The 15,496-nt window shown below is 34.8% G+C and overlaps 2 protein-coding genes across 2 annotated transcripts in view; one reads left to right on the forward strand and one right to left on the reverse strand.

The window, feature by feature from the left end:
- Positions 1 to 15,496, reverse strand: part of Tmem167a (transmembrane protein 167A) — a 40,084-nt gene that overhangs the window by 11,385 nt on the left and 13,203 nt on the right. Inside the window, exons 2-3 of the mRNA XM_048331066.1 lie at positions 14,240 to 14,247; positions 6,285 to 6,348 (exon numbers count right to left, since the gene is read on the reverse strand). Of these exons, the coding sequence (XP_048187023.1) occupies positions 6,285 to 6,287 (3 nt within the window). The 5' untranslated portion in view covers positions 6,288 to 6,348; positions 14,240 to 14,247. The remainder of the gene's footprint in view (positions 1 to 6,284; positions 6,349 to 14,239; positions 14,248 to 15,496) is intronic.
- The window catches only part of Xrcc4 (X-ray repair cross complementing 4), a 162,447-nt gene continuing 153,443 nt past the window's right edge, over positions 6,493 to 15,496 (forward strand). The window contains exon 1 of the mRNA XM_048331064.1: positions 6,493 to 6,576. The gene's annotated coding sequence lies outside the window, so the exon portion shown is untranslated. The remainder of the gene's footprint in view (positions 6,577 to 15,496) is intronic.

The raw sequence follows: 15,496 nt of genomic DNA on the forward strand, positions 1-15,496 counted from the left end.
AAGGGCTGTTCTGTATTATTTATCCTTATATCTGAGGTAGACATTACTATTATCCTTATCAAACATACTACTGAGAAACAGCAGATACACTCAAGTCAGATGAAGACATACTCTTTAAAAACTGAATAGCAAATCACTGTTCGTGTTCAAGCAAAGTCTGGAACTATGGGGATAAAGACTGTTTTCATAAAGAAAATCCTTAAGAAGAAAGCAAGAAAAGTCGACCCACCAAGGGGACTACTAAGCTGGGCAAAGAACAGAGAGCAGGCTCTAGCTGAGACAGAAACATGGAGGTAAAAAACAGAAATAAGGATTTTCTATGTTCAGAGAGGAATAAAATATACTGTACAAAGTAAAAACATTCCTACAAGGATATTTGTCAAATGGGTTTATCATCTTCCTAATAGTTTCTAAGCTCAGAATTTGGTTATATGTTCTCTCTCTCCTCCAGTGAGTATCGTATATAGTAAGTTGAAATAAAATGATGCCCATGATTCTGTTTGTAGTTGATGATAAAATGAGCATATGGGAAGTCTTTTACTCTTCTTTTTACCTTCATATGTTTGTAGCATTTCATAATAAAAGATAAAAAGGCTCTTGAGAACATGCCTATTATTAAAGTGAAGTGTATATATACATAGATTTGCCTGTGTGCTGTCATTTACAAATGAAAACCATTTACAAGTACAAAATAAAAGATAAACACAACTTTGTTCTAGGGCTTAGAGACTCCAAAGTTTAAACAAATAATCTTAGATGGTAAAGCCTTTTAGATGTACTTAGACTCTGGTCAAAAGAGTGTTTCTAAGTTATAGACATTAGCTTGTCACCTATCACATTCCTCTTAATACTTTGCATCTGTTCCCTGGTATAAAACTGAAGTTTCAGGGTTAGATGAAACAGATGTCCCTGTTCAGTAGAAAAATAAAGAGCAATTTCAATATGAAAATATCACTAAAAAGACAAAACAAAGCTAAGTCTACATAATCATAAAATAGATAATACAAAAGTAGTAAAAAAGTAAACATCATTCACTGAGTTTAATTTTTTTAATTCTTTATGAACTCTTTTCAAAGTCCTGTTTTTTATCTGGTTATTCTTGATAGATTAGTGAATTGATTCATTCCTTTAGTGTTAATTTGAATTACCTGCTCTGTGAAGTCATCCCTGTCTTCATTTAACCCATCCATCTATACTATAATTGTCTTCTCTATTTCACTGAAATTCTTATCAGTTTCATGAATATTAAACAAAATAGTATACAGCAGTCACTGATAACTGGTAAATGAATAATAATGAATTTAAGAACCAATTCAAGAACATACTTAAATTCCAAATTAACAATGAACATTATTTTTTAAAAGCCAATGTAGATCAGTGTTGAATACTACATTCTTTTAATTATTCAAGAGAAATCTCTATATATACTTTGAATTTAGATTTATCAAAGTCATTTCTGAAAATGAAGCAGAAAAAATTCCTTAGGCTTATATTTAGGGTCTGAGCTTTAGATAAAATAAAAACCTGATGTAATTTCTAACTGATAGTCACATCTTCTATTATCCCTGGAACTCAGATATACTATCTTTCCCCCTACCCCACAGGGGCCTTCTATTAGCCCTCTCAACTACAGGCCTATCACATCACTCATAACTAATCAGTATGCTTTAAATAACTAATGCTACTGCACTGAATTACTTTAACACCCCCTCCCCAATAAATAAATTTGATGACTCAGATACTTTGTATAAGCATTCTGAAGCAAACCATATTTGGCCACTATTTATACTTGTCACATTGATTTCTCAACAATCAGACAAAGGCTAATCAATGCAAAGGGTAATGCTTTGAACATTAAGTTATTGTAATCTTGACAAACCTTTAAAAAATTCTGTCAAATCAATTTGAAAAGAGTATCTTTTAACATTTCATTTGTTATCATGCATTAAGATATCATTTCTAACTATCAGTGTAATTTTCAACTCTAAAATCATATTCATAAAATTGTTATTTGTAAAACAGCAACATAGATTTAAAAAAAATATAAATTTCTAAATAAAAACACTAAGTCATTCAAGGTAAACTTTCAAATTAGAAATCTTAGGAAACAACTTGAAATATTAGAGAAAGAAAGGCATTTAAGCAACTGAAAGACCCTCCCCCCCAAAAAAAACAACAACAGGAAAAACAGAAGAAATACTCACATTAATATTCTAAACATGCTTTGCCTAGAGATTGCTCAGTGGGTTACTATCTACACATAATCTATAGAAAAGACTTTGAACCTACAGTATTTTCATTAGGAATGAATCACTGGCTCCAGGTAACTTACACAATATAATGTAACCAATTTGTTGAATGAGGGACTTTGTTATGGATAAAAGTCTTTTTTTTTTTTAAAGTTAAATCCTAAGTATTCTATTTTATTTCCTTTTAATTTAATCTATGTCAAGGTGATGTGCAAAGGGATTACAGTTAAACACAGTCTTTCTTGAGCTTTCAAGATTGCTTATGTTGTAAAGTTTTGACATATTAATTTTCTCCAGCATTATACTTCAGAAGAGTGAGAGCTAAATATTGCAAAAAAATTTAAAATTCCAAGTAGTAACTCTTTTTTCTAGGAATTAAAAAGTTACTCTTCTTTGGAGATTGAAAGAAAATCAGAAATGACATCCTTGATTAATTAATGATAAAAATTATATTGCACTAGAAAAAAATGGGTCAGGACTTCATCATTTCCTTTACAAATTAGGTCAGGTCAGTATTTTCCAGCTAGTTTTTTTTATGTAAATATACTATGTATATTACAGGCACACGATACTACATACTGTTAGTGTTTTTCAAACTTGAAAAAATGGAAATACAGGGATGTTTGCTTGCAAATGAACATGAAAGCACACACAAGCAGAATTTTTTTTTGCCAAAGATAATGAAGACATGAGTAAACATATATCTCATCTCTTCAGCAGCAGTGGCTAACAACTGTAATTCTAGTTATTTGAGAGACTGGGAAGATCCAGGTTTCAGGCCAGCATGGGAAGAAAAATCTGATTGATTCTGAACAGAAAAAGTCTGGTGGTACACACCTGTCACCCCAGATACAAACTTGAAACAGGCAGTTAACAGTCTAGGCAGCTGCCTGTGGTAGAAGTGAGACCTATTTCAAAATCTAAACATCAAGTAATAGCCAAGCAAGCTAAAAGCTTTAAGTTCAAACACAATTACTACTCCTGTCCCTGGAGGCAATTTGTCCTTGAGAAAATCAACACTTTTACATTTACTTGTTAGCTTCATTTGTTAAACAGCATTTCATTTCACTGGTCTTGTTTCAAAGATGTCTGGAAAGCATTCCTTTTTATACTTTCCGGCTTAAGAATTTTCCATTGTCATGTGTAGTAGATGCATATTAACTCTGTTCTAGACTGGCAAAATTGCTGGCAATCTATAGTTCAATAATGGTGTTAAAAGTAGAATCAAAATAGTCAGTAGTACAGTTTAAAAAGCGAATCCACATAGGTTCTTGATAAAATCATTCACAAGAAAAGATATTTTCAAGGACAAAGAAATTTTTGCCATAAAACAAAGTACTTTGGCCTTACACTCAAGAAAAGACAAAGACAGATTAACAAAATGGAAAAAAAAATAAACCCTTTGAATACTGGGCACCAGACATAGTATAAATCATGGCTGCATACTAGAATTAGTTGGGGCTTTAATAAACAACCAAAACCCCCAAATCTCTACCCATGTGAAATTTAGTCTCTCTGTATTTCTTCTTACTTGTAAAATTACAAGCACTTTTCTAGTGGATCAACCTCCAACATCAGAATCCTATTAACCAAAGTTGTTTCTCAGAATTCTTTATGGGCCCTTGAGGACAAAACTATTTTTAGATTAAGGTATTGGTCTGATTGCGATATTCTCATTAATGTAAAAAGAAATTATGGGTATAAAATTATCACTTTAACTCCCCCAATACCCTATTCAAAACTTATTTTCCTCTTAAGTTTTCTATAGAATTATCAGCATTGTGCATGACACAAAGGCTATAGGATTTGGTGACAAGAGGGGGACTTATTAAATTTAAATCTTCATTTTCCTATGTATACGCAAAATGTAGTACTGACAGTACATTTTGCCTTTTTTCCCTATGTGTAAAATATGGCCAGTAACAGCTCCAACAAAACTTTGTTAAGGTTGTGTTTCCCTAAAGTATGTAAAAAATTAAAATTTGTGAAAATATTTTCTTATAGTCCAACAGTGTAAGAGAATATTCAGAAGTTATCACAGTCTCCAAGTTCAAATTCTTATGGAAATGACCAGTCACTTATATCCTTCCACAGCCATTTTGAAAAGACAAGAATATATACAGTTGGGCTTCTATATCTGTGGCTGAACATCTATGTATCCAAAGAAACATGGATTGAAAATATTACTGAACAGACATTTCTTCTTTTTTCTAAGTAATGGAGTATAACAAGTATAGTATACTTCTGTAGTATTCTAGTATAGAAACAATTTGAAATACTCTGGAAAATGAGGGCACAGTGGCTTACTCCTGTAACTCTAGCTACTTGGCAGGTGGAGAATAAGACAGAAGTCTGGGCAAAACAACAAAAACAAAACCTCATGAGACCTCATCTGAACCAAGAAAGTGTGGGCATGGTATATGCCTTCCATCACAGCTACTATGGAAGTGTAAGTAGGACAGTCCTCCGAGTATAAACTCAAACTCAAAATAAGGAACAAGGGGGCATGGCTCAGGTGGTAGAGTGCCTGCTTTCAAACACAAGGCCTTGAGTTCAAATCTCAATACTGTCAAGAGATAATCTGGCAAATGTGCGTCAGGTATAATAAATATTATGCCATTTTACATAAGGAAGATGAACAACTGTAGAATCTGGCATCTATGGAAAGTGGAACCAATCCACCAGGGATGAGGGCCTACCTTTATTTCACTAAGGCTTTTATCCAGAGTTTTGCTGTTATTTTAACACCATGAAGAATTCTGGTATACATAAAGTAAATTTGAGTCCTGGGTTTATTACCTACTAGCTATGTAGGTAGTCAAGTCAGTCTAACTCAAAGTATATGCTATCATTTGGTAGGCTGAAACAGAAAATAAAAGACTTGCCTAAAGGAATAATGTGTATGTAATCTTCCTCTTCATCAAGTAGTAAGCTTTTTCATGGAAGAAGCCCCTGACATATGCCCGGATCATATTCAAAGCAACTTACACAAAGCAGTCAAGATTAAAAACGAATTTTGACAGTTAACAAATATCTGCTATATCGGATTCTGCAGTAACCTCTGGGAACACACACTTCAACACTTTTCATTGAAGCAATTCTTAACTTTTGGGGAAGTCACAGATGTGTCTGAGCCATAATATGCATCCTTTTCATACATGTTCATATACCCTGAGGCATATGGATTTAGCAAATTCACATCCAGGAGCTCTGTAGGGGCTGTTGCATATTCCACTACAAAAGCAAATACTTCCAGGCATATTTTTCCTGTTACCACCATCTACTACACTCAGGTCATCCATGTAGGCTTTACTTTTCTTAGTCTGGCAATTTCTTTTGATTCTGATTTACAGTGCAAGCTTTTCTTGGAGGCCCAATCTACAACAGAACAAAATAATCCACACATGTACGACCCTCCTTCCCCCTCCCCAAGTTGTCGGCCAGGTATGACTAAGTGAAGTCCATGAAGCTCCTAGAAAAGAACCTTCGCAGAGAACTCGAAGTCACTGAAACCTGTACCTCGAAAAGCAGCATCTTTAGGGTGGCAAGGAAAGGCCACTGATTCAACAGGTGATATACAAAGTGTGTAGTGTCGTGTTTAGACAACAGTAACAACTAGTGAAACAAGTGGGGCTAGATAAAGGAGGAGGGACGGAAACAGAAGACAGTTTGAAAGTCCAGACGCTCCATACAACAAAGGTCAACGAAACCGATAATCTATGTAAACGAAGGATTAAAGCAAGTTAGCACATTTCCTCAGGCAGGAAGGCGTTCTCTGAGCGTCCTAGAATTGGGGCTCCAATTAGAAAACCCCCGGGGTTTTCCTGGAAAGGTGGGACCCGGTACATCACGGATGGGCAGAGAGGAGGCACAAGGCTCTGCGGCCACAGCACCTCCCGAGCCCCGGGAGGATTATGTTAGTGAAAGATCTCCCTGGCCGGCGCACACAGGATGGCTGTAGTGCCTTCCGGCCCTCACGCAAACCCACAGCCCCTCCGAGAAGCCCAGCCGCGACCCAGCGGCTGCAGTTCTTACCATAGTGAGACCAGAGACACCCCAGCCACATCACCCTTCCGGGCCCCAGGCGGAAGAGGTGTGTACGACCCGCCTGGACTTCTCGCTCTCTCCGGAAATCCGATTGGTTTGATTGCGCGTCTCCGCCCAGGTCCCGAGATTCTGACAGTTTGATAGGTTTTTCTACCGGAAGAGGCGGGATTTAACGGCGAGACCCTGTCCCGCGGAAGTAGCTAACACTGTCATTGGCTCACCCCATTGATGTTCCAAGATCCCACATTTTTCAGGACCCCGGAAGTGGAGTCATTGAGCGGTAGGGCCAGGAAAGGGGGGAGGTCTCTTTAAATAATAGTCATTTGCGGCTTTGTTGAGGTTTTCTTTTATTATTATTATTATTATCATTTATTAAATAATTTCTTCATATTTATCTCTAAAACTACACAGCCTCTTCACTTTCCTGCCTGTGTTTTCCCTCAGGGTGAGGGTTTTCAGGGATGCCAGGGTTCTGGGCCTCATCTACACGTGCACCTGTTGCATTTACTTTTTGGTTTCTTTTTTTTTTTCTTCAGTGCAGGAGAGTTTTAGGAATGCAAAGCATTTTGAAAGGTCTTTATTGTAATTATATTGACAGTTGAGTCCTGAGGGTTGTGTTGTGTTGGTTGACTTTTAAAAAAAATTTTAATTTAATTTCCTAGCCAGCCTTTTCCCAACTCCCCAGGCTTGTTGCAGAATGTCTGTGGGTCTCAGGACTGCAACAGTCTTGGCCCTGTGGAGAGAGGAAAGGACACTTTGTGGTAGCCAGTGGAAAGGAATTGCCCTTTCCTGACTGCAGTAATTGATAAGTAGCATCCCAGTTGGGTAAGGCATTATTCTAACCCTATTTTTCTTCATTCATTTTAAATAAGAAACAGGCATTCTCATGCACTGAACTTGACAGTTAATAGGATGACATAGTTTCACACTCTAACCTCTAGCAAATAAAATGTATGGCAAATTTTGTTTCCAAGTAGCCGAATTCTCCATCAGTATATAGTATTTTTAAGAATGTTACCAGTTAAATTTTACTGACTTGGGATAAATAGAGAGTGAGGGAAGAAAGCCTATTGAGGTATTGATTTATGATCTGCATCCACCCAATGGAGACTCCTCACAATTACTAGGACATTTGGGTCTCTGCAATGTGAAATTGTTTGTTAAGTAACACACAAAGTTTTTTTTTGTTTTAAATCTGAATTATATTTTTGAGTCTATTGTATTTAATTTTCAAGACTTGGTCAAATATACAACTCATTAAGTTTTCCATGAGCATCTGCTTTATTTACCATATCATGACTCAGCAGCAGGGAAAGATGATCAGTTCTTTTGAAACATTTATGGGGATGTGGAAGAGGATAATAACTTATTGTAAAAATGCCCATATATTCCACCTGTCAAAATAAGGTCTCTTAATGCTGCAGTAACTGCCATATAGTACACTCCCTTACAGGTTAAACACCCTGGATGTTATAACTCCCCTTCATTTCATGTGAAGATTGATACCTTATTATACAGATATGCTTAACTGACTTAGAAGAGTACCATGATGCTGATGTTTTAGAAATTGCAATTATTTTGTTGTAAACAAAGGTTCTTCATTCACCTAAGTTTCAAAACAATAGAGAATATTTGTCATTAACTTTTTAAGTGTGTGTGTGTGTGTGTGTGTGTATTTGTATAGTCTGTTATGTTCATGTAAAATAGAAAACAAAGAATCTGATGTGATGAGATTTTTAGGAACGTTATAGTGAGCATGCTGACCACCTGCTTTTGATTTTTACTGCCAGTAAATTAGTTCTTATCTTATATCATCAGCTACTTCAAAAAGTCTTTTATGGGCTACTCCTGAATTCTCATTTAAATTATCTTGAATCATTATCTTTTTAACAGTAAAATTTAATAATAAAACCTATGTAGTTTCTTTATTCAGTATTGTCTTTCCATAATCTAGAAGAGTATTTTCAGTATTGATTTTATAATTTCCACAGAATAGCATATAAAAATAGACATACTGACATTTTTCTTTGGAGAGAGTACACACATTTCCTTGTACTCAGGAATAAAAATTAATGTAAACTTTTTAAATGATTGCCACTCAGTTAAGCACTCAGTGAATGGTGGCTGTTCTGTATTTGGCTTTCTCCTCACCCTGCTTGTATAATGATAGAATAATGATTCATTTGCAAATATCAAGTACACAATAAGAGGTTTTTGAACTAAATTGATATCATTTTTATACTACCAGACCATGTGCTCTGTATTTTAACTTTGTTTTTGTTTACTGGTAGTGTTGGTGGTTGATTTTTATTAGTTACAGTTTTACATTTACTTATATTCACTTAGACATAGCCTAGGGTAGAATCTATTTGCCTTTCAATATTTGCTCTAGCTGCCCTACTTTCATTCTACTCCATGACTCTTGAATTATAACCTATAAGCTTTTTATTTGATGTGCATATTATTTCTTTTACCTTAAATGCTTCTTTTAACCTTTTCCCATTTTCAACCTTATTAATTTGCTCGTTTTTAACAATAAAATTTATGTAGTTCTTTATAGTATATTTCCCAATTAATCTCTCTTTTGATGCTTTAATAAACCATCAGCAAATCTTGTCTCTACTTCGTATGTATTGAATGTTTTGTATTAGTACACTCCCACTTGAATTTCTGTTATTAATTACTGTCATTTCATGCTTGGATTATAGTCATAGTGTTCTCACTAGTCTTCCTACTTTATTCAATCCTTGCCCTTTTACAGTTGATTTTCATGTACTAGCCAATGAAGTTACTAAAATATAAGTTAAAAATGGTATTAAAATACAGGTTTGTAAGTATAACTGGTCATCCTAGATTGATCCTGAAACAAAATAAGAAAATTAATGGAAAAATTGGCAAAATCCAAAAATGGTTTGGAGTTGCATGGTAATGTGACAGTGTTGCCATCATTGTTTTACTTCATGCATCATGGTGATATAAAATGGTAATACTAGAAGAAAGTAGATGAGTAATTTCAGAGAGCGTCGTGTGATCTTTGAAATTTGTTGTAAGTGCAGAATTATTCTGATGTAAAGTTTATTAATAAACAATGTTACTTTTTTGCTTAAAATCTTTTATTACTAATTCGAGGCAAGGTATATGTAGTGTCCTTAAATTAATTTACAAGATTACACTAATTGGTCTTACCTCACCTTTGCACCCCTATGTCTGTGCATTCACCCTCTCTTATGTTTTTCCAGCTAATGTGGCCACCTTTTTAATGAAAACAACAGGCCTAGGACCTACTTCTGTCATTGCATAGGCTGCTTTGTTTACTTGGAATGTTTTCTGCTAACCATGGAACTAGTTATTCCTTCATCTCTTTTATGTACTTGCCTATATACAATCTTTTCAGTAGTCATCCCTGATTGCACTTTTGCAACAATGCACATTTTGTGTGCTACATTCCAATCCTCTGCCTTAATTTCTCTTTTTACTGTAGAACTTACCATCACACTTGCTGCAAGTATTTTTAAGTGTTTGTTCTCATTTATTAAAATATAAAATTCTAAGAGGCATCATTGACTCACACCTGTTATCTTAGATGTTCAGGAGGCTGAGAGCTGAGGATAGAAGTTCAAAGCCCAGACCCGAGTTCAAGTCACAGGAACAGCACACAAAAAGTAAAATTGTAAGGACAGGATTTTTTTTTTTTAATGTACTTAAAAAATTTTTTTGAACTGTGGATCGAACCCAAGACATTGCACTTGCTAGGCAAGCACTTTGCCACTGAGCTACATCCCAGCCCAAGGCCAAGTTCTAAAGCACTTATCCAAAGTATAGACATACAGGATCAATTTTGGTTAAATAAATAAATTTAATTGTGTATCTGAATTTGTGATTTCTGATAGGCTATATGAAACATTAAATTATTCATTATTTTAATGTATCATTCTATTTCTTGCCATCATTCCTTTGGTCCTGTGGACTGTCTAGCTTCATGTGCCCTTCTTTATTTTTCTTCTATCACTAAATATTTTCCATTTTCCTTTATCATATGAGAAGTAATGAAAGGATGGTCTTCCAAAATCGTACCACTTTTTAGTGGTACGTTCTTGTCTTGTTTTTGTAATTTACAAGATTGTAATTTTATATGGATGTTAGTCACAATAGAGAGTTGAAAGTTTCTCTTGTGTTTGGAATATCAAAGTTTGGAAACACAAGAGTTCAATGAAATTTTTGATGCATGGACAAAGACCAAAGAAGTAGTATTTATCCATTTCCAGGCTGGGTCTTCTGAGTGCAGCTTTATTTTCTGTATCTTGTCCCTTACAGAAAAGGTTGTCATCTTTAAAATCCAAAAAAAAAAATCTTTTAAAATGAACATGGGATAGTTAATGTATTTTATAGCTCTGAGGAATTTTTTTCCTTTGTCTCTATGATGACCCAGTCATCCAACAGATTTTCTGGAGAACCACCCCTATATAATCTTATATAGTGGAAAGGGGATCAGTAGGAATAACAAAAGTGATTCTTATCTCTCAGGAGTTTTCAAGGGTTTTCAATCTTTTGTGGCAGAAGCTAAGGAATAAAGATTAAGTTTTTCAAAAAAATTAAAACACCCATGCCCAGTGTTTTCCAAAGTATCTGCTGACACTGACTTCAAGTGACTCATTTGTAAAAATAAAGATTTTTCAGTTTTTTAATAATCAGAATGCCAGAGAAACAATAGCTGGTACCCATACTAATCTGGTTTGCTCTCATAATAATGATTGATGTTATTTGCTACCATCTTTATATGTTCACTTTATAGTTTCCATTTTACCACAATTTCCACCCCTCACAGAAGAATGAATACAAACGAACTGCTACCTGAGTAGCTTGACTTATGAGCTGTTAGAACCTATATCTTTGCTAAAAAGAACTTCTTGATTTATAGTTTAGGTAAAAAGTTTTGGTTTATTTTGACACTGTCCGACAAAAGATCTCAAAATGTAAACATATGCTTGTATCTTAGAACTTCCTACACATAGAGCTGCCCAAAATATATTCAGGAGTGTGGTTGAAAATAGCTTAGAGTTAGAATTTCTGCATGAGAAATAAATATTAACTCATCCAAATAGGTATGTAAGTACACATGTGTTGTTTATAACTATAATTCTTACTATTATTTGCACTATAGAAAATTGCCATTTTATAGGTTAAATATTAAATATGGGCATTTCCCTATGGTTAAGTATTTTTATGTGGTTAAATTACAGGTAGTATCATAATTCATATTTGATAGTTACCTCCCCCTAGGATTATTTCTTTTATACTCTGATCTTGTATCTGATATTTTTCTTAAAAGTAAACAGTACAATGATTGTTGAACATATCTTTCTTTCCATTGAATTTATCAAATATCTATGTTCCTGTCTTTGAACTTTTTTACTTTAGAAAATACCTATCACATTCTTTTAGTTTTCAAATACATTTATTCTTGCTCCCTCTCCTTTTCCCTGTCTCTCTCCCTTTCTCTATATTCCTCTTCTCCCCATTCCTCTTCCTCTCTGTTTTTGTTTGCTTAAAAATAATCTTGTCACAAGGTAACAAACAGTACAAGAAATGTATCCAATGCCTAATATATGAAACTGTAACCTCTCTGTACATCAGTTTGATAATAAAAATTTGAAAAAAAATAATCTTGTCCAAAATAATGTGACCAGGTATCTAATTACAAATATTAACAGCTTGTACTATGTACTAATCTTTGTTCTGAACTCACTTTAGGTATCAACCTTCTTTTTTCAACAAGGGATACATAATTGCTTCATTAAAAACGTGCATTTTAGCCATTTTTGATCTGTAAGTACAACGCTGCCAAAGTTTGAACACTTGGAGTCCAAGTAGCTTGAAAAGAAGCCATAGCTGACTGATTATAAAGGAAAATGAAAGAAGCTCAAGTTCAAAATAGTGTTATCAATGATATAGTGTTGTGACTTAGACTGACCTAAGAGTTGGCTTCTGCACTGCTCCTTATCAGCATCCAAAAGAGCATACAAAATTCTTTGTAAACTAATTTAAAAAGCGTCTTGTTTATTCAGAAGCAACTGTGAATGGCATTTGTTCAGACTACGATCACATCAATTGCATACCAGCCAACAACTTATTTCTCTTCTAAGAGAGAGGCCATGTATCAAAGATACAAAGTACTAAAGATAAGCTTCTGAATTCTCAACTGTTCTGAGTTCTCAATAAAGCTACTGATGTACAAATTGGGGTGGGACCCAACTGTTTCCACCTGCAGGTTTCCCTTAGATCCTTTGCTCTGACTGGGAGAGGTACCAATACTACTATGACCTTTAGTGCCTTAGAAAACAAAACACAGGCTTTCTTATAGCCCTAATTTATCTCTTTGAAAGCAATTCTCCCTCTTCAAGTTTTCAAGTTTTGGGGTATAAAAACCTATGGTTGTTTCCCTTTTACAAGGCTGGCTGGAGGAGAGAGAATTGATATGCTCTTATTGAGTCATATAAGATGTTCAAAATATTTCTTCTTTCTGTTTCTGTCATTGATTATAAGGTATTTTATATTTGATATTTTATGAGAGGGTACCTCCAGTAAGTAAAAGAATGAAGCACTTTACAAACATTTAATGAAGTACAAGATGTAGGATACTGAGTTGTCTCATGTAAGCTCACTATTATTTTAGGTGCTTGAATGTGGTTCACAGGTAGGATTCAAAATTTTAAATCCAAGTGTAGTAAAGTAATAGTTCTTAAAAATAAAGTCACTTAATTTTGTGATAACATGACTTACTGAATTTTAAATGAGCTTGTCTCTATAATTAGAAATTTGTCCCTAGTTCAAACTGTGATGGTGAAAACAAAATCGATGAAACCAGTTGCACTTTTGGAACAATTAAAAGTGCTGTGTTTTGCTTTCACAAAATTGAAGCCATGACTGACACTAGTTAAGATTCTTGACATGTTTACAGACAAATAATCAGATTGAGCTCGATGCGAGTGGCTCAGGCCTATAATCGTAGGGAGTCAAGAGGCTGGATTTGAGGATCAATGTTCAAAGCCAGTCTTACAGGAAAGTTCTTGAGACTCTTACCTACAGTTAACTAGCAGAGGTGGAACTGTGGCTATGGTGGGAGAGCACTAGCTTTGAGCAGAAACACCTCGGAGACTGTGCCCAGGCCTTGAGCCCCAGACCTGACTGGCACCAAACAAATGAAAAGTAATAATCTCAGTGAGTGTGAACCTCCGTGTGTGTTCATTTGTGTGTGTTTGTACATGAGGACTAAAGAGCCAACAAATGACATTCCTTAGGTAGTTTTTTTTTAACTTCAACTTCTACTCCAAATTATGGCATTTGTGACCATTAGAATTGTATGAGCCTCTGAGTGTAACATTCAGTGATTGCCATAAAAGATGAGCAACACACTTTTCTCCCTCCTCCTCCTCCTCCTCCTCCTCCTCCTCCTCCTCCTCCTCCTCCTCCTCCTCCTCCTCCTCCTCCTCCTCCTCCTCCTCCACCTCCTCCTCCTCCCCCTCCCCCTCCCCCTCCCCTCCTCCTCCTCCTCCGACATAATTGAAAGATATTCTGGAATTATAAAAATATAGTTGCTATGAACTAAAGAATATGTATCACACTACAGTCTGGTATAATTAAGGTCAAACTGGAGAGGATTCTGTGATGATTTACCAAAAGGATAGTGTTTGATTTAATAATAAAACAACTTGTAATCCTGAGAAATGAGAATATGATCATGGAAAACTTCGGGGAAGAATTTCAAAAGAATGCAAATAAAAGGCTGAATGAACTAAGAAAGATAATCTGAGATATGAAAGAATTCAGTGAATATTTCAAAATGCATGAAGAAATGTTCAACATCCTTAGCCTTAATGTAAATACAAATTAAGATGACTGAAATTTCACCTTTTGGTCAGAATAACTATTAACAATAAAGCAACCATGAAGACTGATGGGATGTGAGAGGTAACCTTTGAACAGTGTTGACAGTAATCTAAGTTTGTACAGTCACTCTGGAAATCAGTACAGAACTCTGTAAAAAAGAACTACCGTATGATCCTTCTATGCCACTTTTGGATATGTATCTGAAAAAAGAAATATAAGTCAACATGCAATTCAGATGCCTTCATACCTTTTTTTTTGTATACTTCACAATAGCCAAGCTATTGAGTCAGCCTTAGTGTCAAATAACTGGTGGGTGATTGAAGAAAATATGGTGCATATACAAAATAAGTGTTATTCAGCTATAAAAGAATGAAATTATATTATTTGCAGAAGGAAAGATGAAAATGAAGATCATCATGTTGAGTGAAATATAAGTCAAGCTTAAAAAAAGCAGTTATATATTTGTGCTCCTGCCGTATAGAACTAAAATAAGAATTGGTTTGTGAAAAGAAGGATTGTTTTATGGGGAGAACCAGTGGATGAGGGAAGGGTAAAGTGAAAGGATAAATGTAGATGAATATGTATTGAAATATATACATGTATATGTGTGTGTGCGTGTGTGTGTGTGTAAACAGCAAAACAAAACCTACTAAACACTGTTAGAAGAACTAATATGGGAAGACTAAAAAGATTAACAGAGGAGGCAAATTTGATGTAGATCACACAAGAGAACATGAAGTTTATGCAATAGAATAGAAATTGGCACCATTCCACAGAGATACAAGAGAATGGGATTACTTCTAACTAAAGAACTACAAGAATCCTACGAAGGAAATCTCTGCCCACAATTAGTGTTCCATGTTTCAGAATTTAAAACACATCTGATAGAGAACTCCGACATGCAAGCTCAGGGATATGCATAGAGGCAATCAGTATAGCTTTTTTTCTAATGTCTAGCATTGGAAAATATCTAATTGTATGTAAATGTGTAAAAGATGACAATATGAGGTACATGTCTGCAATTAAATAAAAGATTCAATAGAACAGGGTGTTTAAATGCCCAACAGTGTATTTAATGAACTCAGCCTCTATTATTTCAGGAAATGTAGATTAACTCATAATGTAATAATACTAGTTATACACATTGATATCTTGAAATGAAAATGATAGGAAATATTTGCAAAGTTGTGGATTAATCAGAATTCTAATATCATTTGTGAATTTGAAAAACTTTTAAAGCAAATGATTCACTATACATATATCAAAATACATGTTTTATGATATAGCATTTAGCCATAGGTGCATATTAAACA

Source organism: Perognathus longimembris, chromosome 22, assembly GCF_023159225.1.
Source record: "Perognathus longimembris pacificus isolate PPM17 chromosome 22, ASM2315922v1, whole genome shotgun sequence".
Lineage (NCBI taxonomy): Eukaryota > Metazoa > Chordata > Mammalia > Rodentia > Heteromyidae > Perognathus > Perognathus longimembris.